The following is a 19,339-nucleotide window of genomic DNA, read 5'->3' on the forward strand; positions in this document are numbered from 1 at the left end:
TCGGACAGCACTGAGCGGCTGAACTGAACTGAACTGCCCTCTGATGGATAAGGATAAGAGGTTGATGGAAGCTTCCTGATGGGAGAGACTGACTGAGGGGGAAACTGGGTCTTGTTCTGATGGGCGGGGCCACACTCAGTAAATCTTTAATCCAATTTTCTGTTGTTGGGTGGGGCTGTGTTCCCTCCTGGTTGTTTGACCTGAGGCCAAACTATGGTGGAGGTAATGAAGATAATGGGTACCCACTATTCAAAATGTCCCATGCACCCACTGCTGCACTCAGTGCCCCCGACCCTGCAGCAGGCCACTGTTGACCCACGCCTCCGCCTGAGACTCCTGTACACTCACGGGCAAGTCTGGGTCAGTCTCTTGTGGGGTCACTGCTCCTTTCTCCTGGTCCTGGTGTATGCAAGGCTCTGTTTCTGCCCTCCAAGAGTCTATTTCCCCAGTCCTGTGTTAAGTTCTGGCGGCTCTGTGGTGAGGTTAATGGTGACCTCCTCCAAGACGGCTTATGCCATACCCAGGTCTGCTGCACTCAAAGCCCCTGCCCCTGTGGCAGGCACTGCTGATCCGTACCTTTGCAGGAGACACTCAAAACACAGTCCTGGCTCAGTCTCTGTGGGGTCTATGGGTCCTGGTGCTCACAAAGTTTGTTTGAGCCCTCTGAGCATCTCTGGCAGATAAGGGGTTTGATTCTAAATGCGATTTTGCCCCTCCTATCATCTTTCTGGGGCTTCTCCTTTGCCCTTAGACATGGGGTATCTTTTTTGGTGGGATCCAACATTCTCCAGTCAACAGTTGTTAAGCAAGGAGTTGTAGTTTTGGAGTTCTCACAGGAGAAGACGAGCACATGTCCTTCTACTCTACCATTTTCCAGGTCAGTTTTCATTCCAATCCCAAAGAAAGGCAATGCTAAAGAATGTTCAAACTACTGCACAATTGCACTCATCTCACACGCTAGCAAAGTAATGCTCAAAATTCCCCAAGCTAGGCTTCAACAGTACGTGAACCGTGAACTTCCAGATGTTCAAGCTGGATTTAGAAAAGGCAGAGGAACCAGAGATCAAATTGCCAACATCCGCTGGATCATGGAAAAAGCAAGGGAGTTCCAGAAAAACATCTACTTCTGCTTTATTGACTACGCCAAAGCCTTTGACTGTGTGGATCACAACAAACTGTGAAAAATTCTGAAAGAGATGGGAATACCAGACCACCTGACCTGCCTCTTGAGAACTCTGTATGCAGGTCAAGAAGCAACAGTTAGAACTGGACATGGAACAACAGACTGATTCCAAATTGGGAAAGGAGTACGTCAAGGCTGTATATTGTCATCCTGCTTATTTAACTTATATGCAGAGTACATCATGCGAAATGCCGGGCTGGATGAAGCACAAGCTGGAATCAAGATTGCTAGGAGAAATATCAATAACCTCATATATGCAGATAGTGCCTCCCTTATGGCAGAAAGTGAAGAGGAACTAAAGAGCCTTTTGATGAAATTGAAAGAGGAGAGTGAAAAAGTTGGCTTTAAACTCAACATTCAGAAAACTAGGATCATGACATCTGGTCCCATCACTTCATGGTGAATAGAAGGGGAAACAACGGACACAGTGAGAGAGTTTGACTTCTTGGACTCCAAAATCACTGCAGATGGTGACTACAGCCATGAAATTAAAAGATGCTTGCTCCTTGGAAGAAAAGCTATCACTAAACTAGACAGCATATTAAAAAGCAGAGACATTAATTTGCCAACAAAGGTCCATCTAGTCAAAGCTATGGTTTTTCCAGTAGTCATGTATGGATGTGAGAGTTGGACTTTAAGGAAAGCTGAGCACCAAAGAATTGATGCTTTTGAACTGTGGTGTTGGAGAAGACTCTTGAGAGTCACTTGGACTGCAAGGAGATCCAATCAGTCAATCCTAAAGGAAATCAGTCCTGAATATTCATTGGAAGGACTGATGCTGAAGCTGAAACTCCAATACTTTGGCCACCTGATGTGAAGAGCTGACTCATTGGAAAAGACCCCGTTGCTGGGAAGGATTAAAGGCAAGAAGAGAAGGGGACAACGGAGGATAATTGGTTGGATGGCATCATCGACTCGATGGGCATGAGTTTGAGTAAGCTGTGGGAGTTGGTGATGGACAGGGAAGCCTGGTGTGCTGCAATCCATGGGGTTGCAACGAGTCAGACACAACTGAGCGACTGAACTGAACTACTTTATATGGCATACATTTTTTCTTGTGATTTTTAAATAGTTGTTCCTTCAGAAAAGAATTTATGTCATCTGTATGGTGTTCACCTGCTCATATTTACCTGTTTGTCAGGGAATGGATAGCTTTTCTTCCAAGTGCTTTGCTACTTCTAAAATGTCCACATAGGACATCATTAAATGTATATATCGATTTTGGTGTGTGACTCTACACACAGATTCTCTTCGTTCTACATTCAGTGTAAAGTGAATAATTTCTTCCCACTCTGAATCAGCCTTTGTAACTGCCAGCCAAGTATTCTGCATTCATTACAGTAGGCGTAACCATCCAGCTCTAGAACTGCTCTCCTCAGCACAGTTGCCACTAGCCATCCGTGGCTGTTAGGCACTTAAGATGTGGCCGGTCCAAGTTGAGATATATTGTAACTATAAAATACAGACTGGAATTTTTTGAGACTTTAGTGTGAAAAAACAATGTAAAATATCTCAACATTTTTAGTCAATTACATGTTAAAATATTTTCAATAGTTGGGTTGCAAAAATATATTATTTTAAAATAATATATTATTACATAATTATTTTCACTAGTTTCATTTTACCTTTTTTTAATTTGGTTACTGGAAAATCTTAAGTTACTTATGGGGCACACAACGTATGTCTAGTGAACAGCATTGCGCTAGAAAAATGTAAATGTCAGTCATTATCCAGGCAGCCAGATCACTATCTTTGCTTAATAGGTTTATTTCAGACTTTTTTTCCATGATTCCTTGGAAACTACTTGTAGTTGCTAGCTTACCATGTGACATAGCAATGCAATATGTGACTTGGGAATAGTCTCTTCTACACATAAACACAAGACGGATCACACAGTGTCATACCTACTACCACTCAGAAAAAAAGGGACTTTCCTTTTTCCTAGATTGGGACTTCCCTGGTGGCACAGTGAATCAGAATCTGCCTACCAATGCAGGAAGCATGGATTCTATCCCTGATCTGGGAAGAATCCACATGCTATGAACACCTGAGCCTGTGCTCTAAAGCTCTCGAGCTGCAACTCCTGAAGGCTGTGTGCCTAGAGCCTGTGCTCCCCAGTGTGAGAAGCCACCTCAGTGAGAAGCCCGTGCACCACAATGAAGAGTTAACACCTCCCTCCCCCAGCCCTACTTGCTGCAGCTAGAGAAAAGCCCACGTCCAGTACAAAGACCCAACACAGAAAAAAATAAATACTGAAAAATATGTAAAGAAAAGGTTTAGACTATCAGCATGTATGAAGCTGTTGCCTTTGTTGTAAAGTGGTGCATTCATCATTTTAAAAAATAATTTTTTACCATTTTCAAATTTATATTACTTTATGGATCTTAGCTATGAGCTTGGTAAATGAATGTTACATATGAAATAAATGTTAATGATGAAAGCCTAACTTTACTATGTTATGTAAATGTTACATTATGATTTTACTGCTTTAACTGATAACACTGTATTCTATGAGTGAATATTAGAATAAGAAACATACTTTACTGATTATTTTATTACTGTTGGAAATACAGTTAACATAACTCATTACAGTTATAACATGCTTACTTGTTTTATTACAAATTTTAAGATGTATATAAAAGACAGCAAACTCCTACTTAAACTGAGAGATCAGCAGAGATTATGTTTTAATCTCATGTAATTTAACATTAGTGCTACATGTAGTATACTTTGAAACATTACTATTTTTAATGTATTTTTTTAAAAACTTTCTTGATTTGAGCTTGAATATTGAAAATTCTCAAAATTACATATGTTAAATTTCAGCTGATCAGCAATAAGATTGTAATTGCATCTGGTATAAACATTGTAGCTATGCAATAAACCATTTATTTGATCATTACAGAAATAGTCTCTTGTTAAACACTAATTTTGTCTTAATTTTTAGGAAACTAGAATTCGGGCAGTGGATAAGGAGAAAACGAAAAAAATTCATAATTTCTCTGTCATCAACCCTATTGCTGGACAAGCTGTAACTCATATATTTTCAGCTGACAATAGAGAAGATCTTCAGAAGTGGATGGAAGCCTTCTGGCAGCATTTCTTTGATCTTAGTAAGCTGACATTTGGATTCTCTAGTAGTATATTCATGTAGCATGAAAGGATGTACATAGCAAACTAAGTATTAAAATTACAGTTGTATAGTTTGTATTAAGAATTTGTATGCTCTTGAATAAAATGGTAGTATATCATCAATGCATTGATGCTTTTTTTCTGTCAGTTTTTCCCCAGTGCATGACTGTTAATACCTTTGAATTCCTAGTATCATTGCTTGTTACTTTTAAGTTCTGGTCCCTAAAACAAGTAAACCACATTTTCTCAAAATATTAGGTTGAATGTCTTAAGGCAGTCTCTCCGATCAAAAGGATAATAAGCTATATGAGTAAAAAAAAACTTCTCTAGGATAGTGATGATCATAAAATATTGACATGTTCAGAAGGAGATTCATTTTTATGTAGACTTCTGTTAACTCTCAATTCATTATATCATTTTGGACATCATCCAAAGAGATTTTTTTTAAACAGCACATATGATTTTTCAGTTTCAATAATACAGTTCAGTGGCATGGATTATAAAAACAATATGATAGCAACATAAACAGAGTTATAGTATGTAAAATATATGAGGTTCTAGTATTTTCAATTTAAGGAATTTTATCAACAAAAACATTGAAACTGTATATTGAAAGTGTAGACTATTGATAATGGCTATTTCTAAGCAAACTAAGCCTACTATTAGATTCAACCAGTATTTTATGTCTTTATGATACTTTTCTATAGAATTGCAAAGTAAAACTATTTTAAACAATAGGAAGTTATTTCTGCAGCTCTTTGAGATAAGCCTAGAGTTATTTTAGGATCTAGGATTAGATCCTAATCCTAGACATTTTAGGATCTGTTATTGAGAACTCTCTAAAATAGTTAATATCTACAGTCCTCAGATTAATTTTTATAAGCATACTCTGATCCATGGCTTGGCCAGTTATTACAGTGATGGTTGGGGAGGGGGCAGAAAAGGAAAATAAATTTATTGATTAGCTTCCAAATACCATATGGCTTCATTTATTTTTCATAACAACCCAGTGAAGTAGAAATTATCTCTCTGCTTTTAAGATGAGAAAATTGAGGCCTGAATAGGTTTCAGGTTTATTGCAGGGAACCAGAGGACTCCCTCCAGGGCTTTCTTGGATTCTTCAGAACTTGTTTTCCTTAAGTACTGTCCATTGGCAATCGGTAGATGTTGAAATGGGTCTTCCCTGATGGCTCAGATGGTAAAGAATCTGCTTGCAATACAGGAAAACTGGGTTTGATCCCTGGGTTGGGAAAATCCCCTGGAGAAGGGAATGGCAACTCACTCCAATATTCTTGCCTAGAGAATTCCATAGACAGAGGAGCTGGGTGGGCTACAGTCCATGGGATTGCAAAGAGTTAGACACGACTGAGCAACTAACACTAGTAGATGTTTAAATATTTGTTCCACGTTTACCTGCATGTACTACATTTCTTTATTTTAAAATTTCAGCTGATCTTTGGTATGTAGCTTAAAAGATAACTTCCTCTCATTTGCTGATTACAGCTAAAATTTTAACTGCTTTCCTAACTGCTCTTGATTTATAGAATCTGCCTTATAGAAGATTGTGTTACTTTTAGAAATGATTCTGGCATTTTAAGGGCTTCCCCAGTGGCTCAGCATTAGAGAATCTGCCTTCATTGCAGGTGCTGCAGGAGACACAGTTTGATCCCTGGATTGGGACGATCCCCTGGAGGAGGACATGGCTACCCACTCCAGTATTCTTGTGGGCTACAGCTCATAGGGTCAGAAAGAGTCAGACATGACTGAAGCAACTTAGTATGCACACACACACAGGGGCATTTTAAAATTTTTGTGTAGACAAAAACAGGAAAGAGGAGTAAAAATGTGAGAATAGTGTAGATATCAACTACTGTTACATGATTTCATGTTTTCATTCCTCAGATTATGTAAAATAATTTATTATGCTAAAAGAGGGAGTTGGTGGGTTAAGAATCTCATGACATTTGAGGAGAAATGAATTGGGAGATTGGGATCAACACTGTTGATACAATGTATAAAATAGATAACTAATGAGAACCTATTGTATAGCACAAGGAATTCTACTCAGTTGCTCTATAGTTCTTCCTAAAGGGGAAGGAAATAAAAAAAGAGGGAATATGTGTATACATATAGCTGATTCACTTTGCTGTACAGTAGAAACTAACACAACATTGTAAAGCAACTCAGTTCAGTTCAGTCGCTCAATTGTGTCCGACTCTTTGCAACCCCATGAATTGCAGCACGCCAGGCCTCTCTGTCCATCACCACCTCCCGGAGTCTACCCAAACCCATGCCCATCGAGTCGGTGATGCCATCCAACCATCTCATCCTCTGTCGTCCCCTTCTCCTCCTGCCCCCAATCCTACCCAGCATCAGGGTCTTTTCCAATGAGTCAACCCTTCGCATGAGGTGGCCGAAGTATTGGAGTTTCAGCTTCAACATCAGACCTTCCAATGAACACCCAGGATTGATCTCTTTTAGGATGGATTGATTGGATCTCCTTGCAGTCCAAGGTACTCTCAAGAGTCTTCTCCAACACCACAGTTCAAAAGCATCAATTCTTCGGCACTCAGCTTTCTTCACCATCCAATCCTCACATCCATACATGACCACTGGAAAAACCATAGCCTTGACTAGACATACTTTTGTTGGCAAAGTAATGTCTCTGCTTTTAAATATGCTATCTAGGTTGGCCATAACCTTCCTTCCAAGGAGTAAGCGTCTTTTAATTTCATGGCTGCAGTCACCATCAGCAGTGATTTTGGAGCCCCCAAAAATAAAGTCTGACACTGTTTCCACTGTTTCCCCATCTATTTCCCATGAAGTGATGGGACCAGATGCCATGATCTTAGTTTTCTGAACATTGAGCTTTAAGCCAACTTTTTCACTCCCCTCTTTCACCTTCATCTAGAGGCTCTTTAGTTCTTCTTCACTTTCTGCCATCAGGGTGGTGTCATCTGCATATCTGAGGTTATTGATATTTCTCCCGGCAATCTTGATTCCAGCTTGTGTTTCTTCCAGCCCAGCGTTTCTCATGATGTACTCTGCATATAAGTTAAATAAGCAGGGTGACAATATACAGCCTTGACGTACTCCTTTTCCTATTTGGAACCAGTCTGTTGTTCCATGTCCAGTTCGAACTGTTGCTTCCTGACCTGCATACAGAGTTCTCAAGAGGCAGGTCAGGTGGTCTGTTATTCCCATCTCTTTCAGAATTTTCCACAGTTTATTGTGATCCACACAGTCAAAGGCTTTGGCATAGTCAATAAAGCAGAAACAGATGTTTTTCTGGAACTCTCTTGCTTTTTCGATGATCCAGCGGATATTGGCAATTTGATCTCTGGTTCCTCTGCCTTTTCTAAAACCAGCTTGAACATCTGGAAGTTCACGGTTCACGTATTGCTGAAGCCTGACTTGGAGAATTTTGAGCATTACCTTACTAGCATGTGAGATGAGCGCAATTGTGCAGTAGTTTGAGCATTTTTTGGCATTGCCTTTCTTTGGGATTGGAACGAAGACTGACCTCTTATACGCCAATAAAAATTAAAGAATCTCATGACATTTTTGTACTGTCAAAGTAATGAAGTGATGACGACTAGGTTCTCAGGTCTGGCTACTTGTTTAGTATTTAATGCTTTGGAGATAAAATCTGCCAGTCTAATTTTTAAAGTATAAATAGTATTACATTTGCTGTTTAGAATTCGTTGTGTAAGATATAAAGATCTGAAGTAAAAATGGAAGTGCATATATTATTCCAAAGAGTAACTTGTGCTTTAGAATTTTTACTCTCCTAGTAATAAGTGTAGCCTCTTGTAATCTTCAGTGAAGTGTGATGTATGCAACAAAATAGAAGATAGATATCTAGGGCAGAATAAAGTAAGAGTAATTTAACACTTAGACATACTTCAGTTACTTGACTTAGCTTGAGAGTAGAAAATCATGAGGGTGAGAAAACTGGAAATCATGAGAAAACACTAATGGAGCTAGGTGTGTTTAGCCTGTGGAAGGACAGCTTGAGGAGTGGAGGTTGGGAGGCAAGGGGGAGGTAATAGCTAATTTTTAACATCTGAGAGCTAACCTGTAAAAGGAATGACACCTGTTTGTAGACAATCAAGTAGGTTACTGCTTGGAATAGTGAGTGAAAGATTTTTTTTCAAATATTTAGTAATATATACTAAGTTAAATAAGCAGCTTAACATAATAGGTTATTTTGAATGGGAGCATTATAATAGTATATGTGGTGGGAAACATCTTCAATATATAGATTTTATGTGAGCAAAATGTACCCATTTAATATCTCATACTGGGCCTTTATTGTTAGCATATTCATATTCATATACCTATGCTTGCTAATTTATGTAATGGTAAAATGTTTAATTATAATGTCTTGATCAGTGAACATGCCACATTTATATCTCTGACTTCTGTAACACATGGGATAATGTGGCTTTATATTGCAGTTTTAAACATAGTATTCTGCTATCAGTTTAACAATGAAAAGCTTTCAACTATCAATATTGAAACAATGCTGTACTATATTACTTGTCTAAGATTTGACAGAGAATTGTTTGCTGGTTTAAAGTGTTTCATTACTTTTCCATTAGATAAGGCCATTTTTTTCCTGCTCCTAAAAAGAAAAGGCTGGCGTTTCTATATTTATCTAAAAAAGGAAGTAGAAAGGAGGAATAAGTTATCAGATCTTAGATCCTGCTAGATTTAAATTCTACAGAGCAACCTTTGAAGGCTTAAAGCCAAGATTTTATTCCCTTTATATATTGCTCTATGAGATATTCTGAAATTTTTTACAATATTCTATACTTAGCATTGTAATAAAACATACTGAAAGGGTTTTTTTTATATTTCTTAACTACTTAAAGTGATGGATTTAAAATTTATGTATATAGTACCATATTAACATGATATAAATTAGACATAAAATAACAAAAATAGATAATTTGGCTAAACATGAAGTATCTTTAATTTTTAAGCCATGGGAAATAAGTTAGATGTTGAATGTAGAGGTTGAGAATATAATAAAAAGAAATACAGATCATAAATCAGTATAAAAAGGCACATGTATATTATATTTACTTTTCTGCTAATGTAAGATATCATGTAAGAATGGTAAACCTCAGCCTACAAGTCCACAATAAAGATGGAAAGGCTAAAGATTTTTTTATATCCACTCAGGAGAAATAAATCTGAGAATTTCATTTTGAGGTGAACATAGTAAAACATAATTACAAGAAACATTAATGTTGTCCACACTTTTCAATTTTAATAATTAAAACAACTTATTCAAGAGTATTTTTATTATTGAATATTATTTTGAATGCCTAATGGCTTTATTTAAAGTGTCCTTCCTAAAATAAATTAAGTTCAGTCATGTCCGACTCTTTGCGACCCTATGGACTGCAGCACGCCAGGCTTCCCTGTCCATTACCAACTCCCGGAGCCTACTCAAACTCAAGTCTATCGCGTCCAGTTAGAATTTTGAATGATCTGTCTTTATAGTAACAGGTTTTTATGTACCCGGAATAAAATGAAAATACAGCATTTTCCTAGTTTTCTTGATTTTTAGAAGGGCATGATTATCATCTTAAAAGAATTTTTTGTAAGCAATTCTTATTTCTTAATTAAAATTTTCAAAATTAAAATCATTTTCTGAGAAATACCACTTATATTTTCTTCTGCTTCCTTCTAGGTAACTATATTTCAGTTAATCTTTATTTTTCAACTGTTTTAAATACTGTATGTTTTTATATAATATTTAAAATAAGAGAACTTACACAAACTTTTACCATAAATGTTTTAGTTATTGACCTCTTAGAGAAGTAATATAGTATTTAATAGCCTACAGAGCTAATATCTGTTCGTAGAGATTTATATTTAAAATAGAGTACATTTGTGCCTAGACTTAGAAATAATGGGTAGTACTAGATTTTTATAGCTTCTTTAAGATAATACTTTATGAATTCACTTATTTTTCAAAGCAAAAAATGTGTTGATAATCTGTTAAATATATATTTCACATTTGTTTTAAACTAGCCTACCTTTTTCTTTCTTAGGCCAATGGAAGCATTGTTGTGAAGAACTTATGAAAATTGAGATTATGTCACCACGGAAACCACCTTTGTTCTTGACAAAAGAGGCAACCTCAGTCTACCATGATATGAGTAAGTGGGGTTTGTCTTTTCTAAGCTTCAGGGTAACAAAAAGGACATTGTCCTTACACAAGCAGCTTATTCTATTGACATTAAAATGCTAAAATTTTCAAGCCACAGTCAAAAATGAATGAAAAAAGACTATGATTATAGACTAAGAAACTCATGTTTAAAAGATGAATTAATACAAAATTAATGAATACACATTTTTCATAGTTTGAATGCTTAAGATCAAACAAAAATGTTAAGACTTCAACATGAATAAGGGTACACTGAAAATAAATATTAGCTGAGTAGCTGATGAAAATTCTGAAGATATAAACCTTGATGTTTTAAAATATAATTATGTTCAGTAATTTTTTCCGTATTTTATTAAATTTGTTTTAAAGTAGTGTTGATAGATGAATATTAATAAATGGAAGCTTTCCTCTCAGGCAAAAAAATTGGTTAAGTTTAATACTTTGGAAAATTTTAGATTTCTAGACTCATAAATATTCCATTTTCCCCACACTTTGAAGTGTATTTATTTATCTTTGTGTGATTGCCTCAGTGAGCAGTGTTGTGAACAAGCACAAATCAGTACTAAATTCTAGTGTATTTTACCACCAATGTTCCTGCACTTACATATACCTTTAAATGTTGGATTTAAAATGAAACATTTGAGCTTACACATTTGAAAATATCATGTAATTGACATAAATGTCTCCCATTTTTCCCAAGGAAAATCAACAAAATGGTATTAAGGCTTCACTCTGTTTCCATGGGGTTTTTGTTTTGGATTTTTTCCCTATTACAAAGACTTTGCTGGTCTACAGGAAAGAATACTAATCCAGTTACATTTTCCCAGTTTACATATCAGGGGTTTATAAAAGGGAATCCACTCTTACCTGTAAGTCAGAATAGATTTTAAACCCAGCAAAAGTTATTTATAAATACTTAATCTGCAGAATTCAAAAAAATTCTGATGAAGCTCCACTCCTTTGAAAACTGGATTTTCCACGTATAATTTAGGAATATACTTATGTATGTGTGTGTGTGTGATTGTGCATGCGTGCAGTACATGATCTTCTTATTTTTTGCTTCCATTAGTATTATTTTTACAAATAAACATATTAAAAAAAAAAACCACTTATCCTGGTCTGGTTTGGATAACTATTATATAGATAACATAATGTAATAACTTACTTGGGTAAAGGGTGTACTGCTTCAGAATTTGTTCCATGTATTTTTTCTTATAATTATTACAGGCATTGATTCACCTATGAAACTTGAAAGTTTAACTGGTATAATACAAAAAAAAATTGAAGAGATGAATGGAGAGTTCCTCATTGGTCAGCATGAAGAAGCCTCACCTCCTCCTTGGGCCACACTCTTTGATGGTAATCACCAAGTTGTCATCAAGAAAAAGGTATTATCTCCTGCAAGCAAGCAGTTACATGAAGAGAAAGGGAAAAAGAGACGAGCTCCCCTTCCTCCTCCTGATAAAACTCCATTCACCTCAAAAACACAGAGCAACAAAAATCAACTGGTTAAGGGCAACTGGGAAAAAACAAGTGTATCTCAGACTTCGCCTTTGGATACCAAACTATCAACCCCGATGCATCACTTACAGAAACCAGTGGCTGCTCCTCGAAAACTTCTTCCTGCCAGGAAAAGTAGTTTAACTGCTGGTGAACACACAGACACTAAAACCAACATTGAAGCCAAGCCAGTACCAGCTCCAAGGCAGAAATCTATCAAAGACATTTTGGACCCTAGATCATGGTGGCAGACACAAGTATAGAAAACCCTTTATGTATAAAACATTTTAAAAATCTATAATTGTGAAGCTTAATTTAGAAGCACTGTAGATGTAGTAACATGTAATTATGTAGGTAAATATGATAGTGATGTATATCAGTAATAGGTATAAAAATATTTTATAATGAAGAAATGGATTTCTCTTTTATGATTTTCAGAATTAAAGTTATTTCTCTAGCAGAGCATAAGAGGCGGTTTCTAGACAATATCTCAATTGTTGGAAGGGTTAATTTATTCCTAAGTTAGTACTAGGTGGCGAACAAGCACTAGGCAGAAGAATGCATTAAAATTTCTTTGGGGAGAGATTGTCTAGTAATTTAAAATGTGTTAAATAAGAGCCGTATTATCATTGTGAGAATTTTAATGCTAATGGAATGTTTCAAAAGTTTCATTCAAACCACAAATTACAGAATCCACCCAAGAAGATTTCCTCTTAGCATTCTGGAGTTCTCATCTAATAGTCCACTGGCTCTCATCTATTATTTTACTCACTAGTTAACTCACTGACCTTTCAAATTCCTGGAATAAATTTTGGAATATTAAATTCTTTAAAGGGAATATGCAATGCGTTATTCAAAGTTGTTTCCTTGATGATCCCCGAAATCCTGTTGACATTACCTTTCATATGTAAAGCAAAACATTTTTAAGTTTAGGTAACTGGTAGATGAAATGTTCTTTACTTCCACTTTCCTATGCATGGTATTAATTTCCATTGTGACATTGGCATGTAGGGAAATGAGTAGCTGTTAACACCTTGAAATTCATTTAATACTTATTTAATAAGCAGATGACCTGTTAAAAATATCAGAAAACTTGACCATGATAATTTCAGAATTAATCCTTCTAAAAATATTATTTGGATTTCCTTTTTCTAGTAGAGGTTCGTGTCTGCTATTGATATTTGTTATTAAAGTCATATTATTACAATAATGACATTGGAATCATTTCCATAGGAGGTAATTTCCATAGCAACTAATCATAGTGACACAAACAGGATTATGAAATCAAGTGAGCAATAAATAGCAAAAGAATGAATACCTTAAAGGAACAAAAAAAACCTTTTTCTTAATAATTATGCTTCTTATAAATAAGAGCTGGACAGTTTTAAAAATCTAATCAGAATTTCCAAATAAAACAGTTTACATAAGCTGTCAGCAGCAGCACTAAGAATCTCAAATATCATTGTGAGAAATGAAAATATAAGAATTAAATTACTGCCCTGTATATAAGCTCTAGAGATCTTTTTAAAGCTCATAAGAACTCTATTTGAATCAGAACTACAGTATTACAAAGTAAAATGAATACTTCACAAAAAATAACATTAATTTAAATGGATCCTTTCATTATTTTTAGATAACAAGAGTCTTTTTTCATTTATGTAGAATGATGTAACTGCCAGGTTACTTTTGTGTTTGTCCAGGACTCCTAGTAAGAATTGGAACTCAAGGGAGTAATGATACAAAAGGTCTCTTGTGACTGGAGACACCAGGACAGACATAGCATTTGATGAGAAGGAAATCGTATATGCTTGCCTGATAAAATTTAGAGACAATGAAAACCTAAAAAGGTATGATTAATTTGTTTTTTCTAACTAGAAAGCTCTCATAAATCTCAGTCGTGATTGCCAATTCAGTAAATGACATATTAAAAATGTGAAGGATATTATTGTTTGAATTTTGATTTTTAAACCTCACTGCTGTTTTTGACAGCATTTATGACTCTTGTTGCCACTAAATTATTGAGCTAAAAGATGTGTAGGAAAAATTGTTTCTGAAACTGACATCTACACATTCTTTTTTTTTTTTAGTTAGAGCTTTCCTTAGAATAAACCAGTGTTAAAACTTCCAAATTATATTCTTGTTGTTTCTCCTTATGCATATTATTATCAGGAAGAATTCAAATGGTACAGGAACCAGAATTTGTTCTTAGAGAAATTATCTAGCAGTTGTGCCCTCAGTGGGCACTTTGAAATAAGGCTGAAGCCTTTCTTCCTAGAACCATTTAGATGAAGCCTGACCAAGGGCCATCTCCCCCAAAATTATTCAGACTGTTTTTGGGGTCCCATGTTACTATATGTTACAAAGCCTTTAAAATCGGGCTGACGTCTTCAGCTATACTTCTGAGCTGCTTCTCAGTGATTGTTAGTTATTCCCACTCTCCATTTCCAGCAAAAGGTATAATACAAAGTTGGGGCTCCTTTCCTCCCTCTCTTCCTCCCTCCTTTTCTTTCTTCCACAGTTAAAAAAAAAAAATCTAAAAATACTGAGTTAAACACTTTTTCAAGGAGTTTGTCAAAATAACTATTTGTTTTCTCATTTTCTTAAACCGGAAGTTTATGACAGAGAAAAATATGCCACGTAATAAAAGACATTTCAGCTTTTTATGAGCTGACTTTTCACATTCCTTGTTTGTCCTTTTAATTTACTGCTTGATATATGAAGACTGTAAACTTGAAACAAAGAGTTAGCTGTCAAATTTTAATAATGTTATAATTGGAGAGTCATAAATAGAATAGGTATTTTATAATATTATAATACAGATGATCTGATAATATCTTTTAAAATTACATTTACATTTCAAGCCCTGAGATATAAATTACTTAAAACAGCATTACGGTAGTATTTTAATTGCAACAAAGTAGTGAGCTTTTTATTAAAAATCTTGCAAGGACAAAGAAGGCATTTTGTTAATATAAATGCATACCTCCTAAGGTAAACAGTCTTTCAAAATATCAGGCATGCCAACTCTTGATTAGTTTTGTTAAATCCTAACTGTCTGCCGTGCCCCCTGACTTCTTTTAAATGGACATGCATGTTTGTGGAAAACTAAATCCATTTATTATAAATGCCTTATCTTTACCCTTTAGGTCCTACTAAATATATTTTACCTGGTACTGTTTATTAAAATGGAAGCTGCCTTGATTTCGAGACAATTCATGGAAGGTAGGTTAAGCAGTCAAATATTTCTTTAGGCTTATTGTTCAGTACCTCAGCCACCTACTGAGAAGTTAATTAATTCAGTCCAAAATGAAATTATAGGGCAGTTCGGTGCCGTTTATGGTAAATGCCATTTAAATGCAGTCACTTGTGTTACCATGAACAAGGAACAACCATACTAGATAGAGATAAAATGCTGCACCATGAACAAGAGAAGTGGTTTGGCGGGAAAAATATCTGTCCCTGTGATTAGAATTTATCAAAACTCACTGTCTTTTTAAACAGTGAATTATCACACAGTATTTAAACTTTGGTCAGCTTTTATATTCTCATAGTTGTCTTCAGTGTTCTATTAGTCTTAAATTTATAATGTAGGTAGAGTTGACTTTTTGCATTTACATTTCAAAGACACTACTCTTTTTAAATGTTTACACATTTATGTGTAACTGCTTTGTAGCTAATAATAGTTATAATGAAAATGGTCTATTCTGTATCATGCTTCTTCTTGGTTAATACTAGGAATATGTCACCTTTGAATTTTTAAAGACAAGATTTCATTTGAAAATATTGTAGAATATTTTATTTTCTGTGGCATATTTGTGTAATTGGGATTGTTTATAATTTTTACCTTTTTAATGTGGGTCAGGATTCTGAATTAAAAAGTATTATATTATGCATATATGTATATTTAACTATTAGAAATTGATAAAACAAGGTCATGTGGTTAGAACTTCTATACTTTAAAAGACTGATTCATGAAAACATTTTCTAGATTTTTTCCTTTAGGTATGTCCTCTAGGCTAAACTGATAGACGTAAACAGTGTTGTAAAATCAGGGTAAACAGAGAAAAGACATAACCAGCAGCTGGTGCTAAGAAATGTACTCAAATAAACCAAGTACCTTCATGTTCAAATAACATAACTTTAACTGTTAAAGAAATATTAACCAACATTTTTATTTATCTCAAGATAGGAAAAATACCAATCTTGGTGTGTTAGATAGGCAAAATCATCTCATATCTTGCTAAACTTGTGTTTTAAATGGCAGCAATTTGCTTTGAGAGATGTGGTAATCTCTTAATAATTAACTACTAAAGGAGAGAAATATTGAAAAGATATACATACATAATTATGCTTTGTCATAAACATGTTTCAAGATATCCAAATAGATCATTTTGTTGAAAATGGATACTTTCCTGAGTGTTGTATCAGGATATATTTTATTTTTGTTTACTCAAAAGAAAACAAATTTTGGTTTTGTGAATGGATGTATTTTTGTTGAATTTAACCAATTTAGAAACATGTTTTCAGCTTAATTAGCTAGAGTGATTTTAATTTTACAGGGGAGAAAAAGTATTAAGTTATCCATCTATTAATCTTAAGCATTAAAACATATATTTTATATTTATTACATGTAGAAATAGAAATATATATATCTATATATACACATACACACATATGTATCTGTACTCTATGTAAAGTCTTCAATCCAGATATTTTCAATTAAAAGATTCTTTTAAAATGTGCTGCAAGTGCTAGCAGAGTGAAAGTCGAAACATTTCGCACAGTTTACAGGAAGCATCATAACCCAGCTGCAACTCTCATGCCCTCCGAGGTGCTTTCCTCTTGTAGCCCTCATCGTTTGGACATTGCCTCCACAATCCGTGCTGTCTTCTCTTTACCTAGAATATCTTTCCTCTCTTCTTCATGCGTTCTCCTCTCAACCCACAGTCAGCAGATTTTATTCATTTTTCAAAGTCGTAGCACCACTACATTCACAAAGACTTTGTGCCCTCTCAGGTTCTCCCTCTAGTGGATTTACACTCCTTCCTTTATGCTCTATGTATACCTCCATTTATAGCCTAACTTCTTGTTTGTATTTTTGTGTTCCCCTACATATTAATGCTATGTGCTTCTTCTGCATAACAAATTATCATCAACTTAAAAAACAAAATCCTTTTCATTATCTAGCATTTCTTTATTTTTTCTCTTTTTATATTTTAAATTATGAAAGTATGGTGACACCTTTACAGGAGACTTGGAAAATACAGAGCAGAGTTACATGTAGTTCCACTATATCTTATAATTATTTTTTTAAGTAGATAAAATTCTAGTTGGAGTTTCAATATCAAATCCTTAAAAATAAATAGAATGAATACACAGAAAAGTAGGGTATAGTAGACTTGAAAATCATTATGAACCAATTTAACATTATTAAGCTTTATACAACTTTCACACAATAGTAGGATACAAATTCTATTCAAATTCCAATAGACAATCAACTAGGAGACACAGGAACATACCCATGGACTTAAGGTGCAAAACTTTCATGGTCTACAGGTATTGAAATCATACAGAGTGTGTTCTCTTATCACTGTGGAATTATGTTTAGAAATCAATATCAAAGATATTTGAAAATGAGCCACATATTTTCAAGTTTTATGTGACATTTACCAAGAGAGATCTTTGACTTAGCCATTGAAAGCCTCAATAAAGTTAGAAGACTAAGAAAACAGGCTGATTGCAGAGAAGAAAGCATTTACATAAGAAATTAATATCAAAATGAGAAATTAATATCAAAGATACTTTAAAAACCCCATGTATTTAGAAATTAAATGTCCATTTTTAAATGATGGATGTATATAAGAAACTATAGATACACCCTTAGAAAATATTTCAGTTGGAGTTTCAGTATCAAATTCTCAAAAATAAATAGAATGAATATACAGAAAAGTAGAAGGATATAGTATGGACATGAGTTTGGGTAAACTCTGGGAGTTGGTGATGGACAGGGAGGCCTGACATGCTGTGATTCATGGGGTCGCAAAGAGTTGGACATGACTGAGTGACCGAACTGAACTGAAAATCAGAAAATATTTGTAACAATAAAAATAAAAAGAATTTATCAGAATTTACTGCATACAGCTGAAGGTGCTCAATGCAGTTAAATACAATGTGGAATCTGGAATAAGGTATGAAAACAAATAATGGATACTAGCATAAAATTTTGTGAAATTTGGACAAAATCTGTATTTTAGTTAATAATACTATCAGTTCAGTTCAGTCGCTCAGTAGTGTCTGACTCTTTGCGACCCCATGAACTGCAGCACACCAGGCCTCCCTGTCCATCACCAACACCTGGAGTCCACCCAAACCCATGTCCATTGAGTCGGTGATGCCATCCAACCATCTCATCTCCTGTCGTCTCCTTCTCCTCCTGCCCTTAATCTTTCCCAGCATCAGGGTCTTTTCAAATGAGTCAGCTCTTTGCATCAGTTGGCCAAAGTATTGGAGTTTCAGCTTCAGCATCAGTCCTTCCAATGAACACCCAGGACTGATCTCTTTTAGCACATGTTAATTTCCTGTTTGTTTTTTTTCACAACATAGCATTTCTTTATATTCTTAGAATTGGATTAGATGTTTCCAGCCTCGTTCAAATTTTTTTTTTTTGAATCACTAAGATAATAAACTTTCTAGTCTTTTAGCAGTAATATTAGATGCAAAATACATGGGACTATATCAAAGTTTTGAGTAAATATAAGTTAGAAATCTGGCATTGTATTCATACTGAGTACAACAAGTGGAATCAATATGTCATAAATTTTTTTAGCTGGGCAAAAATTCACAAGTTTTCTAAAATATATATATTATACATACCATTTATATATATGTATGTGTGCAAAAGCTTTTCTACTATGCTTGATACAGGCTTGAGAAAGAACAACAGCAAAAAAAGAAATTGGAAAACATAAACTAAATGAAATGGGAAAACAATATGAAACAGAAAAAATAAAACAAACTAGATAAAAGTAAAAAACCATCATATAGTCCAGTTGTTTTTAAACATGGATGCTCATTAGAAACACATCTAGAGCTTTGGAGAATAAAAGCAATACTTGGGCATTTGTATTTTTCAAAAAATTCCAAAATAATTCTGATATGCATCTGGATTTTAAAAAATAATTGCAATTTTTTCTACTAAATGGTAGTTTTAGTGATACAGAATTCTGTTATTTTCTGTTGACTGTGAATACAATGTTATTAAGTGAATAATATTTACATAATCACAATAGTAAAAGATGTTTATCTGTTTTTACAGTCAATAGCCAGACAAAAATAAAAGA

At 34.7% G+C, this 19,339-nt stretch overlaps 1 protein-coding gene across 8 annotated transcripts in view; it reads left to right on the plus strand.

The window, feature by feature from the left end:
• The window catches only part of RTKN2 (rhotekin 2), a 255,209-nt gene that overhangs the window by 88,515 nt on the left and 147,355 nt on the right, over window positions 1-19,339 (plus strand). For 3 of the 8 annotated variants that reach the window (XR_014076534.1, XR_014076535.1, XR_014076533.1), the window contains exons 10-14: window positions 4,131-4,296; window positions 10,384-10,491; window positions 11,727-11,887; window positions 13,700-13,846; window positions 15,146-15,221. Coding sequence is in view for 3 of the 8 variants with exons in the window: in XM_081568997.1 (XP_081425123.1) it covers window positions 4,131-4,296; window positions 10,384-10,491; window positions 11,727-12,256; window positions 13,700-13,708 (813 nt within the window). In the remaining 5 variants the exon portion in view is untranslated. Of the gene's footprint in view, window positions 1-4,130; window positions 4,297-10,383; window positions 10,492-11,726; window positions 12,838-13,699; window positions 13,942-15,145; window positions 15,222-19,339 lie in introns of those variants that run through there. The other 5 variants (XR_014076531.1, XR_014076532.1, XM_081568996.1 and 2 more) reach the window with 3 other exon arrangements.

The sequence above is a fragment of the Giraffa tippelskirchi genome, chromosome 2 (assembly GCF_054371585.1).
Source record: "Giraffa tippelskirchi isolate mGirTip1 chromosome 2, T2T-mGirTip1v1.2.pri, whole genome shotgun sequence".
Taxonomy (NCBI): Eukaryota; Metazoa; Chordata; class Mammalia; order Artiodactyla; family Giraffidae; genus Giraffa; species Giraffa tippelskirchi.